Source organism: Sprattus sprattus, assembly GCF_963457725.1.
Source record: "Sprattus sprattus genome assembly, chromosome: 3".
Taxonomy (NCBI): domain Eukaryota; kingdom Metazoa; phylum Chordata; class Actinopteri; order Clupeiformes; family Clupeidae; genus Sprattus; species Sprattus sprattus.
Window position 1 is genome coordinate 50,844,109 of NC_137922.1, and position 17,891 is coordinate 50,861,999.

The window sequence follows — 17,891 nt, forward strand, 5'->3', positions numbered from 1 at the left end:
AAATCAATATTTCAGTCACATTATTCATGTGCTTTATTCCACTCTGACAAAATTGTGGCAGCCAGCCAGACCTATAGGCAGTGAAGAGACAGGGGACTGGGGCCAAGCTAATGTGACAAATCGTTCATTGGTCACGGACAAGGCTGACCGACTCGGCCTGCCGTCTCAGTGGCGTCATGGGGCCACTCTAGTTACATAGTAGCATGAGAGAGACATAGCTGTGTGTACCGCATGGCAGAACTAGCATGCTACACAGCACCAGAGCTCAAGCACAGTAGCACAGTCTCGTAGCTGAAGAGGTGTTCATATCAGCTCAAGTCATTGTCAGCTGTAGTTTAGCTGTGTTGGAAAGTAGTGAACTACATATGCTCAAACTAGCTAGCAGTGTAACTACATTTGGCAGTAGCTTGCTGGTAGTTCAACTACATTCATATTGGAATAGAAACAATTTGGGGCCATAAAAAGAAACCATTATTTAAGCCAATGTTTGACTACTGTAATTGAAGCCCCTTTGACCAGCCCTGCCCCTTTTTCTTCATCCCAACCACTGTGAAGGCATGCCCAGGAAATGCATCCGTCAGGCAGCCACCACCAGTGGTGTAGTGGTCCCTGGAGAAGTGGGTATACGCTTCATTTTGCTATTTTTTTTAGCAGCCCATACAGCACAGGATAAACGCCCTGTTTTGAGAAGTGAGTATACTCAATGCTGACTGAAAAATAAGTTGGTATACTCCGTATACCTGCGTATACCCTGGACGTGGGCTTTATTTATACTTCATCTTTAAGGAAATCGATTATTGACTAACGCTTAACTTCTGTCCTAATGCTCTGTGAAAATTGTGAATCTGTTGCTTCGTGAACAAATGTGAAATAAACATCCTATGCAATATTATGCAATGTTATCAGTGGGGGTATGGGAGGGATATGATGTAGCCTATTCAGTGATAAGTGTCTTGTTTGGGCTCTTCTCTGATGATACCTGACCTTGTGGGGGCTGCAAACACACCCAAGCCAGGGAAGCAGCTTCATGGCCAAGGACTCTACACAGCAATATCATGCTTTTCCCCCATGCTTAGTCAAAGCTGACAGAGAGACAGGTGCAGGAGTATCACCCACTTCCATCGCTGCAGACCGTTTGAAGGTCAGTAGCAGCAAATGTCTCAGGACTGATTGGACACACCTGCTGATAGCAGCGTCAGCTATGGAGGTCTAAGGTCCCATTAATTACGCTGTGCTTAAGAATTTAATTTAAGATTTAAAAAATAGCTCACTAACGTGTGTCCTGTCAATTCGTAAAGAAATGGATTGGTAATTAGGAATGTGCGGGCATATTCACAACAATGTCAGGTTTAGAAATGTTATCGATGTAATACTTTTTCTGGCCGCTGGTAGAAAATGTGGCGTTGTTCCGAATTTGCCATCGCCCATAATGAAACACTGCTTAGCAAACACTGGTAGGAGCCAATGTCTTCTCGATCAACTGTAAATGTCTTGTCGATCAACTGTAAAACAAAGATAATATGTAATGTTATACATAATAATGTAATAACTCAGTACAAGATTCAGTACACATTATGAAATTATAAAAGTGGCTGTTAAAAGAATGGAGTGGCTAATACAAATGTACCAGCTACTGTAGCTGATAGACCAAAAAGTTTGTTTTCACCCCTGGTCACATCCAAAATAGATGATGCTTTATATGGACTGTAAAGTGCAAAGGGCCGTATAAAAAGGACAACAGAATTGAGTTGCTTTGAAACCCTTTTTGTTGTATCAAACTGTATGGAATCGTGAAAATGGTGAAACGCTGTACCCAATAATCCTATATGCTATAGTCTTCAGAGTCTTCGGGAACAAGGCCCCTGTTAGTAGGCTACACCATTAAAGCATGCTAACTGCCTCTTCAAATATTCCAATGCTGGGCCTACTTGTGGGACTGCAGCACCAAGACCGATTATATACAGTACATCCACTGTTTTTCTGTCTCTGTTTTCTAATCATTTCCCAGTTCCTCATCTTCTGTTTGGGTTTGTGCTATCACCAACACAAAAACACACTCCCAACTCTCTTCTGTGTAGAAAGTCTGAACACACACAAACACACACACACACACACACACACACACACACACACACACATATATAGGCGCACACACACACACACACACACACACACACACACACAAACACACACACAAACACACACACACTCTCTCTCTCTCTCTCTCTCTCTCTCTCTCTCTCACACACACACACACACACTCCATTGCCTTGTCAACGCGCTGACAGTCTCTCTCTTATAAACAATGTAACAGTAACTGTCAGGGAAGGTCAGACGACTGTTGACTCCTCCATTATCAGTATGAGGACTAAAAAAACCTAGTTTCAGATTCCCCTGGCTGGATTTATGTCTCTCCATAGGTCTCTGGGTAGAAACCCAAACGTGCGTCACACCATGAGTGGGGAGTGAAAGTAGCTGGGCAAGGTTAGACTGGTCAGACAACACAAGGAGGGGATCGGAGGCAAGATGTATTCAGGAGCTCATCTGGGTAGAGAGTAGAGAAGGTGTGCCTTTGGGATAATGTGAATGTGCACAGGCTGAACTACCGCAAGAAAACGATTGGTGAAGGTGACATCAATAAACAGGAAAACTTTTCGAATCTACAGACGTTTTCTGCATGACATTTTGAATGCTTCACGTCGGCAGTTTTGTAGTTCTTAGACTGTAAATACTCAACACTGAAGACTGGATTTTGCTTTATATTGGAATTTTGGAATAATATAGAGAGGCCAACTGAATATATCTGTAGATACTAAAAGAATGTGCCTCAAGTTCTGATCTAGTAAGGACTTTGTGACATACAACTGAGTGACAGCACAGCCTCCATCGACTGGTGATATTGTTTAAATAAGGTACCCGGACAGACTGTTGATACAAAGACATGTGGACCAGCAGAACCCTCTTCAGAACTCTTCTCCCTGCACTGTGTCTCCTGGTTTTTTGGACATCGCTGGAGTCTGATGCATGCCAAGGAGACGAACTTCCACGAGAACTGGTGTTGGACTGGATGAAGAAGAGGATCTTGGAGGATTTAGGGCTAATGGAGGCACCTAAACCGGCAGAACAGCGACACCCAGTGGAGAATGTGGATCCTGCATCCGCCCACCGGCGGAACTCTCGGCGTGGTCGGGGAGACTTCGGGGCACACAGGAGGGAGCATCAAGACATTTTAGAGGTCATTGTGTTCCCCAGATCTGGTGAGAGCTCGAGTTATTTCAATGTTCTATTAAATCTATTGTCAAATGCACCCATAAGTAATTGTGTCTCTTAATGTAAAAGTGTCTGAAATGGAAAGGATAGGCCTACCTAAAGAGCAGGGGCGGATTTAGAGGCGGGGCCAGGGGGGCCGAGGCCCCTCCTCTAATTTGATTGGCCCCTGATTGGCCCCTGTTCTGCCAATCACCTGGCGAGAAAACCAAGCGGAAAACCAAGCGGAGAATTAAATAATCACTGCTGCAGTTCCACCTCTAAACTGTTGGTGGCAGTGCGCCGGTTACGTCAATACAAGTGAATAGAAGAAGAAGCGTTCTGTTCCTGCCGGTTGCTGCGTAGCGCAGCATTTTGTACACGTGCTGTTTTCATGACGAATGCAGCATATAACTCACTCTGGTTGGTTAAAAATACACATGGGGTGGGTCTTAAGGCTTTGGTGACCACCAAAACGAACTTTGGTTGGCTGAAAATCACGTCAATCAATCAGATAGCCACGCGATATTCTGTGTTTGTTTTCAGTGAATCTCAAATGGTGCACTTCATCAGACATATCGTAGTAGACAGATGAATGGCGAGGTAAGAGAAACTAAATTAAGGTGCATGGTATTTTGAAAGAGGTCGATCATCACCAATAGGCTAATATCATTAGATATGAGCTAGCATTTTCATTAAGCAGGAAAAATTAACCTTCGACATGCAGGGATAGCCTGCTACTGTTGTGTCAACTCGCAAGCGCAAGTTAAAAAGAACAATGCTGCTAATTCTAAATGATTTAGCAAGTACTCTATGCGATCTCCGAATCACATTTCTCATTCCTAGCTGGATGAATTTCAAACTTATGTGTATCTATGAATTGCAGTGCATTGCCTAGGCTATTTATTTGTGTACAATGCTCGTCTGAGTCACTTGGGTGTGCTAAGCGTTGAGTCTCGACGGGCCAAGTCATTGGACTTGAATTAATTTGTCAGGCGTTTTAGCGCAAAGCATGGGAATCGGAGAACTCTTCTTTTCTGAAGAGAGAGAGAGAGAGAGAGAGAGAGAGGTATATACATGCTTTTTGCCACCTTGTTAGGACTAGCGACTATAAACAAAGCTTAGAAGGAGAAGCTGGTGTGTGTGTGTGTGTGTGTGTGTGCGAGAGTGTGAGTGAGTGAGTGAGTGAGAATATGTTGTTGTATATAGGCCTACAGTTAAAAGCTGTTGCTATGTTTTGTGTGTTTTATGTGCCCTTTATCCACACTGAATTAAAACATATATATACAGTACTGTGCAAAAGTTTTAGGCAGGTGTGAAAAAATGCTGTAAACTAAGAATGCTTTCAAAAATGGAAGTGTTAACAGTTTATTTTCATCAATTCTTCATAAATTAACAAAATGCAGTGAAGGAACAGAAGAAAATTCTAAATGAAATCAATATTTGGTGTAACCACCCTTTGCCTTCAAAATAGCATCAATTCTTCCAGATACACTTGCGCACAGTTTTTGAAGGAACTCGGCTGGTAAATTGTTCCAAACATCTTGGAGAACTAACCACAGATCTTCTGTGGATGTAGGCTTCCTAAAATTCTTCTGTCTCTTCATGTAAATCCAGACAGACTCAATGATGTAGAGATCAGGGCTCTGTGGGGGTCATACCATCACTTGCAGGACTTTCTGTTCTTCTTTAAGCTGAAGATAGTTGTTAATGACATTGGCTGTATGTTTGGGGTTATGTTCCTGCTGCAGAATACATTTGGTGCCAATCATACGCCTCCCTGATGGTATTGCATGATGGATTAGTATCTGCCTGTATTTCTCAGCATTGAAGACACCATTCATCCTGACCAAATCTCCAACTCCACTTGCAGAAATGCAGCCCCAAACTGGGAATGAACCTCTACCATGCTTCACTGTTGCCTGCAGACTCTCATTATTGTACCTCTCTCCAGCCCTTCGGCGAACAAACTGCCTTCTTCTACAGCCAAATATTTCTAATTTTGACTCATCAGTCCAGAGCACCTTCTGCCATGTTTCTGCACCCCAGTTTCTATGTTTTCGTGCTTAGTTCAGTCACTTGGCCTTGTTTCCTTGTCGGGGTAGAGCTTTTTGGCTGCAACTCTTCCATGAAGACCACTTCTGGCCAGACTTCCCCGGACAGTAAATGTCTGTACCTGGGTACCACTGGTTTCTGCCAGTTCTGAGCTGATGCCACTGCTTGAAATCTTCCGATTTCGAAGGTAAATAAGCTTGATGTGTTTTTCATCAGCTGCCTTAAGTTTCCTTGGCTGACCACTGCGTCTACGATCCTCAACATCTTCTTCAAAAGAGCTTGAACTGCACATTTTGAAACCCCTGTCTGCTTTGAAATCTTTGTCTGGGAGAGACCCTGCTGATGCAGTATGCCTACGTTGTGTCTTGTTGCTGTGCTCAGTCTTACCATGTAAATGGATACAAAATAAACATTTATTGTTTACATTTTTCAAAGCATTCTTAGTTCATAGCATTTTTTCACACCTGCCTAAAACTTTTGCACAGTACTGTATGTATTACAATTACTGATTCATGATTTTTTATTTCAGTTTCAAAAGGGATACTGAGTTATTCATTGTTGCTTTTGGATAGTTGACTAGAAGTAGATGTTCTTTACTGTCAGTATGTGTGTATTGCCTTGTCGCAAATTGATGTTTATTTAAGCAGCGTCATCACTGGATATCAGATGGTGATGACACTGTTGGCCCCTGAAGGTTACATTTGGCCCCATTGTGGCCCCTGCTTCAGAAAAATCCTAGAACCGCCACTGCTAAAGAGATAGACCTGTAGGCCTATCTGTTTAACTGTAAAAAAAAAAAAAAATTATAATAATAATCAGAATGTGGTTTCTTTACATGTAGCTTATTGAGGTAAACAGACACATGTATATCTCTGAAGGGATACTTTTCATGTTGTCAAAACACTGATAATAACATTATGAGCATGGGAGTCGTAAAATCGGTTTTTCGTTGATGCTGATGCGTGCCCCATGCGATTACATTGTATAGCTGCTTTGCGGTTGCGGGTTATAGTTCTTCTAACTTATTACTAGACTGATAAGATACCTGTTGCATTTCTGTATCAGTCTCTGAAAAAGGTTCTTGACCTAATCTTGTCAGGGTAAAATTGTGTGGTGATAACATTCAGGGTAGAATTTTTTTAAATAGCCTACTATAACAACTATTGGATTTTTGTTGTAGGCTACATGTTGTGGTTGTGCTATCATTGTGGGATGGCCCTTACTATGTTGCAGTAACTAACAATGACAAGTTGATTTCTTTGATTACAGATTCCACTTGTATGGATACACCAGACGCTCCTTCCTCCTCTGAAACCCCGGACAACGGCTTCTTCACTTACTACTTCGAGCCCTCCCTGGATGACAAGGAGACTAGTGTTACCTCAGCCCAGTTCTGGTTCTACGCGGGAGAAGCAGTAAACGCTCCAGTTTACATTCTCACAAGTAGGCAGGAGCTTCTAAAGGTTTCCGACACTCCGGACAAGCGCGAAGACGGTTGGACCATTTACCATCTGGAGAAAGACCTTCACCAAGTTTTAGCGGAGGGGCCTTTCATCCTGCAGGTGCGCTGCTCGGAGTGTGTGTGTTTGAGAGCCGAACCAGACAAGACTCCCTTCGTGCACCTTCGCACGGTCCCTAAAAACCCGGATCGCTCCCGCCGTGCGCCTCTCATCCCGTGGTCTCCCACCGCTCTGAACTTACTCCAGCGGACCTCTTCGGACATGACAGACCCTAGCAGCGACTGCCACCTCCAGAAGATCGACATCTCATTCGCGGAGTTGGGCTGGGACAACTGGATCGTGCACCCCAAAGTGTTCACCTTCAACTATTGCCACGGCACATGTGCCAACTCCCAGCACAGCCTGGTGCTAGGAATCAAGCAGTGCTGCGCCCCGGTGCCTGGAACCATGAAGTCCCTGCGTTTCGAAACCACTTCAGACGGAGGCTTCTCCACCAAGTACGAGACACTGCCGAACATCGTACCCGAGGAGTGTACCTGTATTTGATCAGCTGCATCATTCACATTGACATTTAATGTTACTTTACCATTCCTTGTTCAGTAGTCAAGCCATATTTTGATTCATCATTAATAGATGGATACTGTATTAATCCAGAGGAAAATTAAGGATAATAATAATTAAGGATTACTATCCCTAAAATATGGAATATTGTAAGATAATCACATCACAATGAAACTGTAGCTGACATATACATTTTGATTGAAGCGTGTCTCAAAGGGCCTCATTCATTAATTCAATTTTATTAAATAATTGTATTAAAGATTCTTTAGACCAAAACGGTTGGGCTCATTTCCTCCACTAGAGGGCGACGTAGACACGAATGATTACTGGTGCCGGACATGCCTTCTTGAACAATGTTCGTGATAGTAGGGTACATATTATTTATATATATTCATAATTTTCATCAGAACTTTACCCTTTGGATTGATGTAAAATGACCACCCTCTCACCATATATTTTACCCGTTCTCCCCCCACACACACACACAGGATAGGACACAATGTATAAATATGCAACATTTATTACTTTGTTTTCCCATTTCTATTCAAGTTACAATATGTTTCTACAAAAATAGCAACTTGCATAAAGCAACATCTTAAGACTTACTCACAATGATTTTGAAATGCATTTGTCCCCCCACAATTTTGAACAGTATCTGTTCCCAGCATATGACAGAAAAAAAACACCCACAGCCTTCTAGTTACAGGCGTTTCCCCAATCATTCACAACCTAGCCCTAACAAGCACAAGCACTCACACCAATGAACTCTCACATTTTTATAACAGACAGACTTCCGAAATGTGGCGATTGAGCAGCTCTTCAGCGACGCCAGGCCAAATTATCTGATGAACTTCCTACTGGACTGAATGGCACAGTAGTGTGAATCAACCAATCAGAGATGCCCAACACAAGGCTGGCACACAATATACACAAACATATGGCAAATCAGCATCAACTCAATTAAACCTAAATGCCAGAAACCACAATGTGCAACATAATAAAACAAACTATGAACAACAGTCCAAGAACAGACAGAAAAAGTTGCCGAAGTAATGACATGAAACACACAAAGAACAATTTTTGCAAAATGCAAAGTCTCCAGTTTTACACAGGGTCTAATGAGAACTTATCCAAGCCTATAGGACTATGAAAAATATAGATGTTGGAATGATATGCATGACCATCTGTTCGTTTTGGTTGATAAGCTAAACAAAATAAAACACATAACACTTAACTAGCTAACAAATTCAAGCATTTTCCAGGTATCCCTCCTAGTTTGCCAATCGGCTCCAAATGTACAGGGAAACTAGTCAGAGAGCGTGCAGATGTAATATTTACTGTTTCAGAGAAAAATACTAAAAATCTCTACTGGGAGGCATGGTGAGTTCAAAGCCCTTTGAATGTGAATGACTAAAGATGCTTCGGAGTAAGTGCCATATTACAAAGTATTTCTCAACTGAAACCCACACTACTCCCTCTAGAATCAGCCCAATTTTGAAATGAGAGGACAGATGATTGATTTCTCTTAAGTGTCAACTCGTCATCCAAAAGCAGCACTGTAAGTGACGGGGAGGTGACAAGGACACAGACACACACACACACAGACACACACACACTTTGGCCCCTCTTTAAGATTTGGTATGTTTTCATTCCGGGAGAGCACGGGTCAGCCATGCATTACTGCAAGGCCTTGATTCGAGCCATCACACTATCAGTAAGGTCAGAGAGAAAGAGTCTGTTGAGCCAGAACTAACACGACTGTTATTGCAAACAAAATTTAAAAAGTTCAAAAGAATGTGACGGGAAAAAAAAACACTGAATCATCAGAGCCATCACCTTGGGACGATGCATGGGCTCTCAGCGATGGCAGGAGTCCAGGCTGTGGCACGGCAGGGCTGGGCTGGGGTGACGGGGTGTGTTCAGGCACGCCGGGACTTGAAGGGAAAAAGGCTTGAAGGGTCTGGTTGGCTGTGGCCCCAGAGGGTTTGGCCATCATTGTAATTCTTCTCTGGAGCCTTTTACACTTTGTGCATTTAGCATTACTGTTCACTGGCCTTAATACTGCAAGGCACTTTCCAGTACAAACACCACCCATCTCTCTCACACACACACACACACACACACACACACACACACACACACACACACACACACACACACACACACACACACACACACACACACACCAAGTCTATGACTCCCATCCTTAAATGTGCTTCTTTGTCCTGATTGCCAGTGTGAGTTATGGAAAGGCAGATGAGACTTCAAAGGCCTCAGGCATGGACACCTTTGAGAGAAAAAAGATACAATAATGAGTCTCAAAAGTTGTCAAAACAACAAGAGTCATACCCTGATTGTGATGGGTTTCAGGAAGGAGGGTGTTGACATATACACATCATTTATTACACACACACACACACACACACACACACACACACACACACACACACCTCTTCATCAAACAATGGGGTGAAACTAACAACAAAGAATTGCTCATTTATGTTCAGAAACACAAGCAAACACTTACACAAAGTGAGTTTCACACATGCACCATATGCGAGTCACACACACACACACACACACACACACACACACACACACACCTTTGTCGCTGGTGCTGGCCTGCTTCTCCTGGGCATAGTTGAGCTGGTTCTGCTCAGTGGCATTGCTGCTGGACTCCGGACTGCTGCTGCGCGACAATGGCGCCAGCTCCTCGCTCTGGTAGGCCCGGTCCAGGTGCTGTTGGGCCATCTTCAGATGCCGCCGCATGCGCTCCAGATCCCGACCCGCCAACTCATCCCCCGGTGACTCGCGGCCGGAGTCCTTCAGGTTCAGTTCCCTGAACTCGGGCCGGAGCCGGCCGGGGGTGTCCTTCTTCAGCACGGAGTGGTACCCAGGAGGGGCGGAGGGGACTTGCTTTAGCAGGGAGGTCGCATGCTTACTGGGGAGGCCAGAGGAGTGGAGGGGCTGGCGGGCACGGCGGACGGTTGAGCGGCCCTTCAGGTTGTCACGGATACCGCTGATGCCCAGGTGGCAGATCTCCAGGAAGGTGAGGAACAGACAGAGTGCGCTCACTACGTACATGGTGATCAGGAAGATGGTCTTCTCCGTGGGCCTGCAGAGAGACGAGTTGGGGGCAGAATTTGAACAACAAGATCTGGCAGTGGAACAACTGGAAATGACATATAAAATCACATTCAAACACATTCAAATGGGGAGGCAAACTTGGAGGCAACTGACAGAAAACTTTCCAATTCATAAATACATTCTATACCTAAAGACACTGAAAAAAAAAAAAAAAATTCTGAAAATAATTCATCACACAGCATGTTTGTTTACAAAAAGTGCGACAGGATTACGGTCAGCAGTTGGTCCCTGCTGAAGAAAAACCCTTCCAGACTATTCTGCATGTGGCTAGCAACCCACCTGGAGACGAAGCAGTCCACGGTGTGCGGACAGGGGCTCCGCATGCAGACGTAGGACGGCTCCACCTCCAGGCCGTACAGCAGGTACTGGCCGAACAGGAAGGCCACCTCGAAGGCGATCCTCGACAGCAGCTGCACCACGTACACCTTCATCAGCCCGTCTCTCAGGATGCGCCGCCGGCCGTCGTGCTTCATCGTCATCCCCTCAGGAGCTGACGCCTTGACGACCAGCGCTGCTCCCGCCTTGCCCTTCTCCCCGTGCTCGGGCTCCACCTCCTCTGTGATCATGGGCACGTCCTCGCCAGTCTCGTCCACGTCGTCGTAGTCGTGGCTGGGCCCGCGGGTGACGATCGGTGCCCGCTTGCGCCGCGGCTGGTACTCCTCGTCGGCCGCGCGGGCGATCCGGTGCATGGCGTAGCCCAGGTACATGATGGAGGGCGTGGTGATGATGATGATCTGAAAGACCCAGAAGCGGACGTGCGAGAGCGGTGCGAAGGCGTCGTAGCAGACGTTGTCGCAGCCGGGCTGCTGCGTGTTGCACACGAACTTGCTCTGCTCGTCGTGGTAGATGGTCTCGCCGCCCACCACCGTCAGCACGATACGGAAGATGATGAGCAGCGTGAGCCACACCTTCCCCACGAAGGTGGAGTGGTTGGAGATCTCCTCCAGCAGACGCGTCAGGAAGCTCCAGCTCATGGTGCCACTGCACGAGGACTCCTCTCAGCCCTGATAGAGAGACAGACAGAGAGAGACTGACTTTTAAAATGCATCTATTGGACCATCATGGATCAAGGACATCTTGGAAAATATAATAATCAAAAAAAAGAGCTAAAGAACAATACCCAACTACACCCACACCATGGAATAACACATATAAAACAGATCACATATGACCAGATATTAAAATCAGACCTTGTTTATAGACTATTCACATGAGAAAAGGCTGGTCTTGATAGAAAGCATGTTCAACTCTGATCCTCAGTCCACAAAGACCTTAAATATATCCCATCAATTCACACCTAGTCCCTCCTCTCCTCCTCCAATCTATTACCGAACCACTATAGAGACCAATAGCTGTCCACCTCCCTCCTAGTTAAACATCTCAGATAGCAAAATTTAAAGAAAGAGGTAGGGCCTCTTAATGTCCTGAAATCACAATTAGGAATCCACTTCACAAAATCACATTTCGGAATTCACTTCACAAAATCAACTGAAAATCCACAAGAGGGAATGTTGCACAAAGCAGAAATCTCTGCCACGCAGATAAAAGTACGGAGTCATACCTAACACAGCACTTCTTACTGACATCCCTCCTCCAGAATGTAGGACCGTGTGTGTATGTTTGTGTGTGTGTGTGTGTGTGTGTGTGTACGTGCGCATGTGTTCGTGTGTGCGTGTGTGCGTGTGTGTGTATGTGCACACGTGTTCATATATGTGTGTGTGTGTACATATGTCTGCTTCACATGTGTGCGTGTGCAAGTGTCGGAGTGCATGTGTGCGTATATGTGTGTGTGCATGTGCATGTGTGCGTATATGTGTGTGTGCGTATATGTGTGTGTGCGTATATGTGTGTGTGCGTATATGTGTGTATGCATGTGCATGTGTGCGTATATGTGTGTTTGCATGTGTGTACCCTCATATCTAGAGGCTTTAACTGGACAAGGGCTGAAGTTCTTCCAGACCTGCATTAGACCTGCGCTGCTCTATATTCATCTCAGCTAGATACACAAGTTGCCATATTAACTCAACAAAATATTATCATCCACCGAGTTGGCGCCAGACAGAATGTTATTACGCCGTTGGAGAGCTGCTCATTCACATCACACACACACACTGAGGTAAAAAAGGAAAAAAGGGAGGGAAACACGCGATGCATAATCCTCCCATTTTACGGCAGTCTGCTGTCCCAACAGCCCTGAGGTTTTTCCCTGTGTAGATGTATAGTGGGGTGCCATATTGCCACATGGGCCTGACTGATGCAGGTATTAAAGTCTTCTATAGGGAACTAGTTGCATAACAGCTGAAGGTACCGTGTGCATTCTGCATCCACCCCCTTTCTAAGCCTATGGAATCTCTCATTCCCACATCAGAAAGGCCATGAAGGAACTGGGAGCTGGCTACACAAGAGGCCGTCTCAACAGCTAGGAGCTACTGACAGCCAGACCTGCCAATGATACAAACCACTGTATACTAATGTTGTTGGGGAAGAAAGGACAACTTCACCTCATGCTGGCTGGAGTTGAAAAACATCCTTCCTTCCTGAGAACCTGTCAGCCCAGTAACCATAGACTACAAATGAGCCTGACAATTCCTCATCCAAAATCCAAGAAATTGGAGTCTGAAACGCTCCACAGAGAGTACCTCCGGATCACTCCCATCAATAAAACAAAGAGCGCCTTTCAAACGTTCCAGCATCAGCTGAGGCACAAATCAGGTGTACAGAGTTACACCTCAGTAGGATGATCTGAGAGCAGTAGACGCACGCGAGGTGCCCCCCTGGCTGGGTTCAGTCATGTTGCCATGGCTGCAGCGAGGTCAGAGAGCTGAGAGGAACATCTGTCGGGTCCCTCTCACTCCACAGCTGAACCTCCTTTTTTCCGCTCGTCTTTACGGCAACCCCTCATCAGCCACTTCAGCTGTGGAGCACCGACTTCAAAAGCAGGAGCCGGCAAGTCACAGCAGGCAGGGATCCAGGATCCGTGGCACGCATCTTTGGAACGCAGGAGCGGTCTGGGAGAAGCAGTCGACCCCGTCACAACCTGGAGCACTTTTTGTGCCGAACAGGTCACACATACAACTCTGTAGAAATACACCCATCAGCCTGAAGCTGAATCACTAACGGCTGTGTCACTAAACTTGGCACATTTTCTAAATACTGATGACTATTACTTCAGCCAATGTCAATGTCCATGCTAAAGGCCATGCCTATAGATCCCTCACTCTTTGGTTAGAAAATTAGATAGTGATCATAGTGAGAATTTGTTTTATACAGCATTTCATATATATATATATATATATATATATATATATATATATATATATTGATAGACACTGTTTAACATTCTTCAATGCTAGCTGCTTCCCTCCAACTTCCACATGAGTAAATCAGCTATAAATTCAGGTTTACAAAAAAAGTGCTGACTTGGGTATGACACAATATAGCTGTCAAGAACCAAGAAGGAACAAACTCATTGGTATCCCTTAAGGTCTTCAGTCATCAAAATGTACCTTCGTTCCATTCAGTCACCCATGAATGAGGTGTCTACACCCTGCTCAAGTCAAGACTTGATAAACTGCCATTATACTCTTATGCAACATCAACAAAAAGAAGATAGAGTAGTTCCGGAAGACGATGTAAATTTAATGCATTGGCATTAGAACTTGTACTTTTTTTAAGTATGGAACCTCAAACAGGACAAACAGACATCTGTTTGGGCATTTGTATAGATAGATTTCCAAATGAACCATATCTTGAAGCATGTTTAACCTCACACTAAATACAAAAAAGACTTAGAATTAATTTAGCATAATCCATTATCTGACTGACATGAACAGTCAAAAAAACGATTAACCAGAGAACAAGATAATTTCAAAGTGGTCAAATATAACAAAGTTAAAGGCACGTTATGATACCTGGAGACCCCAGTAAAGCAGACTACAGTAAAGCAGCTTTTCTCTCTTTCCCAAAAGACATTTAGAGATCCACGAGAAATCTGAGCGTACAAGACTGACATTTGGGTCGTGATTCTGAGAGACTCTCGGATAATTTAATAGTCGATACAATATAACGTCGATGACAAGCAAGTAATATACAAACACTAGGGATTACAACGTAGCTTACCTAAGAAAGATTCGAAAATATAGATGATAGAAGCATTTAAGGATTTCACGGAAAAGCAATTGAAGTTTAAAACAACGAACCACACTATAATTAGTACTAAAAATCCGCAAACACGGTGACCCCGTTAACACGTTCACAACTTTATCATTTAGGTTCACACGCGTAAACGTAAGAAACACTACATTTTCTCATCACTGACTGTGCGCCTTGAAGTTTAAAGCAAAGGTAGCCAAAAGTTAGACGATGTTTCCTTTTGTCACTTAACGTACGAGGTTACGAGCCTACCTTATGGCTTCAAACTTTCTTTCCCAGTAACTTTGAAAGTTGACCAGTGTGTCGCGTCTGTTTTCCAAAATATCTGCCTCCTCTCTTTCGCACCGCTGAACTTCATTAACTTCGCCTCTTCAATATTAACCCGTTCGGCAACGATTGGTAACATGTGACCTCTTCATCCATGTCGGAGTCCGAGATGAAAGAGAGAGTGAGAGAGAGAGAAAGAGATATCTGTAAAAAAATCCTTCCTCCTCCTTCTCCCCGTCAGTTCTTCTGCGCAACCCAACCCAGTTTATGGGCCCTTTGAACGACATACAGGTCCCTCTTTTTTGACGGAATACCTGTCGCAAAAAAAATATTTTCTTCATAGTTTTGTATGTATTATTAGAATGCGATATGACTTATCTAATGTCCCAGTTTAAAATGAATACTTACGTTATCAGTGGGTACAATTAGACCTGATTCCTTAAAAAATTATGGCCAATAATATTATTATGACATTGCCCTATCCCCCATACAGAAAATTGGATGTACTGTTGAAAAAACTAAAACTCCTAAAACTTTCCTTAAAGGCAGGCTTGAGCTAATCTGTGTGACAATGACATTGGCATATCAGTTGCATTTCACAGGCAGCTAAGAACAAAATTATGGATTAGATTGCACAGAAACCAGTCTGCTCTTTTTGTGTGCAGAAGAGCACAATCTTCTGGTCAACCATTTCTGTTCTTGGAGAGAGGGGGAGAGAGAGAAAGAGAGGGTGAGAGAAAAAGAGGGAGAGGGGGGCATAGTTGTAGTGTTCCTGCATTTTCCTCTCTCTCTGTCTCTCTCGGTCTGTCTCTCACACACACTGACACACACACACACACACACACACACACACACACACACACACACACACTCTCTCTCTCTCTTCCTCTCTCTCTCACTCTCTCTCTCTCTCACACACACACACACACACACACACACACACACACACACACACACACACACACACACACGCACAAACACACAGGCACAGCTGTATACAGTTATGGCAGTTTGCCAGAACTGAATGGCAGACATGTCCATGCAAGGACCACAGAACAGCATGCCACCGCTCCAGATGTGGACCCAGACACAACCTCTCCGGACGTGTGTGTATACTCAGCTAAAACAAACGGCTGAGGCTTCTTTACACTCAGTTAAAATAAGCTGCAGAGAGACGTTAGTGAGAAGCGCACATCCAAACCAACCACTATATACTCTCGTCTTCAATGTGTACAATTTGTTTCAATCAAACTAAGACGAAAGTGGTACAAAAACACAGTCGAACGAGAAACAACCCACAACAGTATAATCATCTTGCTGTTTTTTGGTCTTTAAGTGGGGCATTAAAGAGGTTTTCCTTGGATACATCCGACCACATATTTATTTCATACTCGTCCTCTGACTCTCTGCAGTGATTCTTATTCAGCAACAACGAGTCAAGCCAACTCTTTTGTGAAGAGAACAGCACAGAGGACCTGGTCGTGTGTTTGCCTCCACACCACGTTGTGAGACCAGAGGTCCACTGCAGAGTGTGTGGTTGGAGCTGTCAGCGTGATGTTGGACGTGAGCAGAGTGGTTTAGCTGACCCAATCTCATGACTTGCATCTATGTGTACAGCAATGCAGAGTCCTGTGTGTGTGTGTGTGTGTGTGTGTGTGTGTGTGTGTGTGTGGGTGGGATGCTGTGTTTATATGGCCGTATCCTAGTAACCAGCAGAACATGGCAGTTCAGAGACAAGAGCCTGTTCCAGTCCTGCCCGTCTGAAGAAAAAGCTCTCACTTAGTATCACTGGCAGTCTAAAGAAAGTATCGCTGCCAGTCTAGTAGAAAATTACCAGATTTACATCCAGGCTCAAGACTGACAAGAGAACAACTGTGTAGTCTAAAGGAAATGTGACATTTTACCATTGATTACGCTTACTGCTAAATGGCATTCTGATGTAGCCAGATATGAACTGTAGTGTAATCAGATGACTGCTAGAGTAATGTCCGTATAAACAGAGAGAGAACAGTAGACTAATTACACATAGACCAGTTAAAGGCTTGTTTATGAGAACTTTTATGAGGGAGAAACCACTGTCAGCCACACCGAGGTGATAGATGGTAATGCTCTGCCACATAGCCAGCAGGGCTTCTGTTTCAGGAGTTTGAACAAGTACAGAGAGTAGCTGACACCAGACCCTATTCTGGCCCAGAGGATGTCAATGAAAGAGACTTCCAGTAGAGTAAAGGTATATTTTGAGGTCATTTCCCATGGCCGTGGTGTTCTTAGCACCCTGCTTTACCAGTTGTGCCACTTGCTTGATGTAGGACAATGCGCAATGGTTGTGTATGTCTGTGTATGGAATAAAGTTTAAAGGGGCTGGCTGAGCGAGGTGTAGTGTACTTAAAAAAATGCCCAAAGCGATTGTGTAGACCATAGTCTTACATTGCCCCACAGCCTTTCTTTCACCCCTAGTGTTCCAGTCAGAAAGCCAATTTCACCCATGACCAGTCTCCCCCTGAACAAATCACTTCCACATAGCTCTGACGCCTCACCTGACAATCACTTGGCAAGGGGAAAACACCTCTGGGAGACCTGTTCTTGAAGAGCTATCCAATGTCACAACACAGGGGCTTACATGAATGGGAGAGTGGGGTAAGATGAGCCATTTTTCACTTAAGTCGACATACTGCCAAGGCAAGACTACACGGGAATGAAACTATCTAGCAGGGATAACATAGGTTTAGGATGTGTAGCATCAACTGAAACCTTAGAAATGGGCCAATGTGCCTATAAGCTTCAATGGTCTTGTGCTCAATTTTCCCGATGTTCGGGGTAAGTTGATCATTCTGTTGGTTTATTAGGCTCACGTTGACAGCTCCAACCACACACTCTGCAGTGTAAATATTACAACTAATTTGCCAACAGTTCTGAAATCTGAAGATGGACCGCTCACTAGGATCCAGAAATAGACATGGAAGTCTTAAATTGATTGAATCTTTTGAAGAACAGCCACAGAAT

General features: G+C 44.3%; 2 protein-coding genes across 2 annotated transcripts; one reads left to right on the forward strand and one right to left on the reverse strand.

Moving 5' to 3' along the window:
• Positions 1-2,941: 2,941 nt before the first annotated feature.
• Positions 2,942-7,307, forward strand: inha (inhibin subunit alpha; the record flags this gene model as incomplete). The annotated part of the gene is made up of 2 exons (XM_080834091.1): positions 2,942-3,257; positions 6,571-7,307. 2 exons carry the CDS (start codon positions 2,942-2,944, stop codon positions 7,305-7,307), a joined length of 1,053 nt encoding a protein of 350 aa, XP_080690217.1.
• Positions 7,308-9,595: 2,288 nt separating this feature from the next.
• On the reverse strand, positions 9,596-11,443 carry LOC308362832 (gap junction gamma-1 protein-like; the record flags this gene model as incomplete). Its single annotated transcript, XM_080835560.1, has 3 exons — positions 9,596-9,609; positions 9,926-10,437; positions 10,749-11,443. The coding sequence occupies 3 exons, from the start codon at positions 11,441-11,443 to the stop codon at positions 9,596-9,598; spliced, it is 1,221 nt and encodes a 406-aa protein (XP_080691686.1).
• Between the last annotated feature and the right edge of the window lie 6,448 nt (positions 11,444-17,891).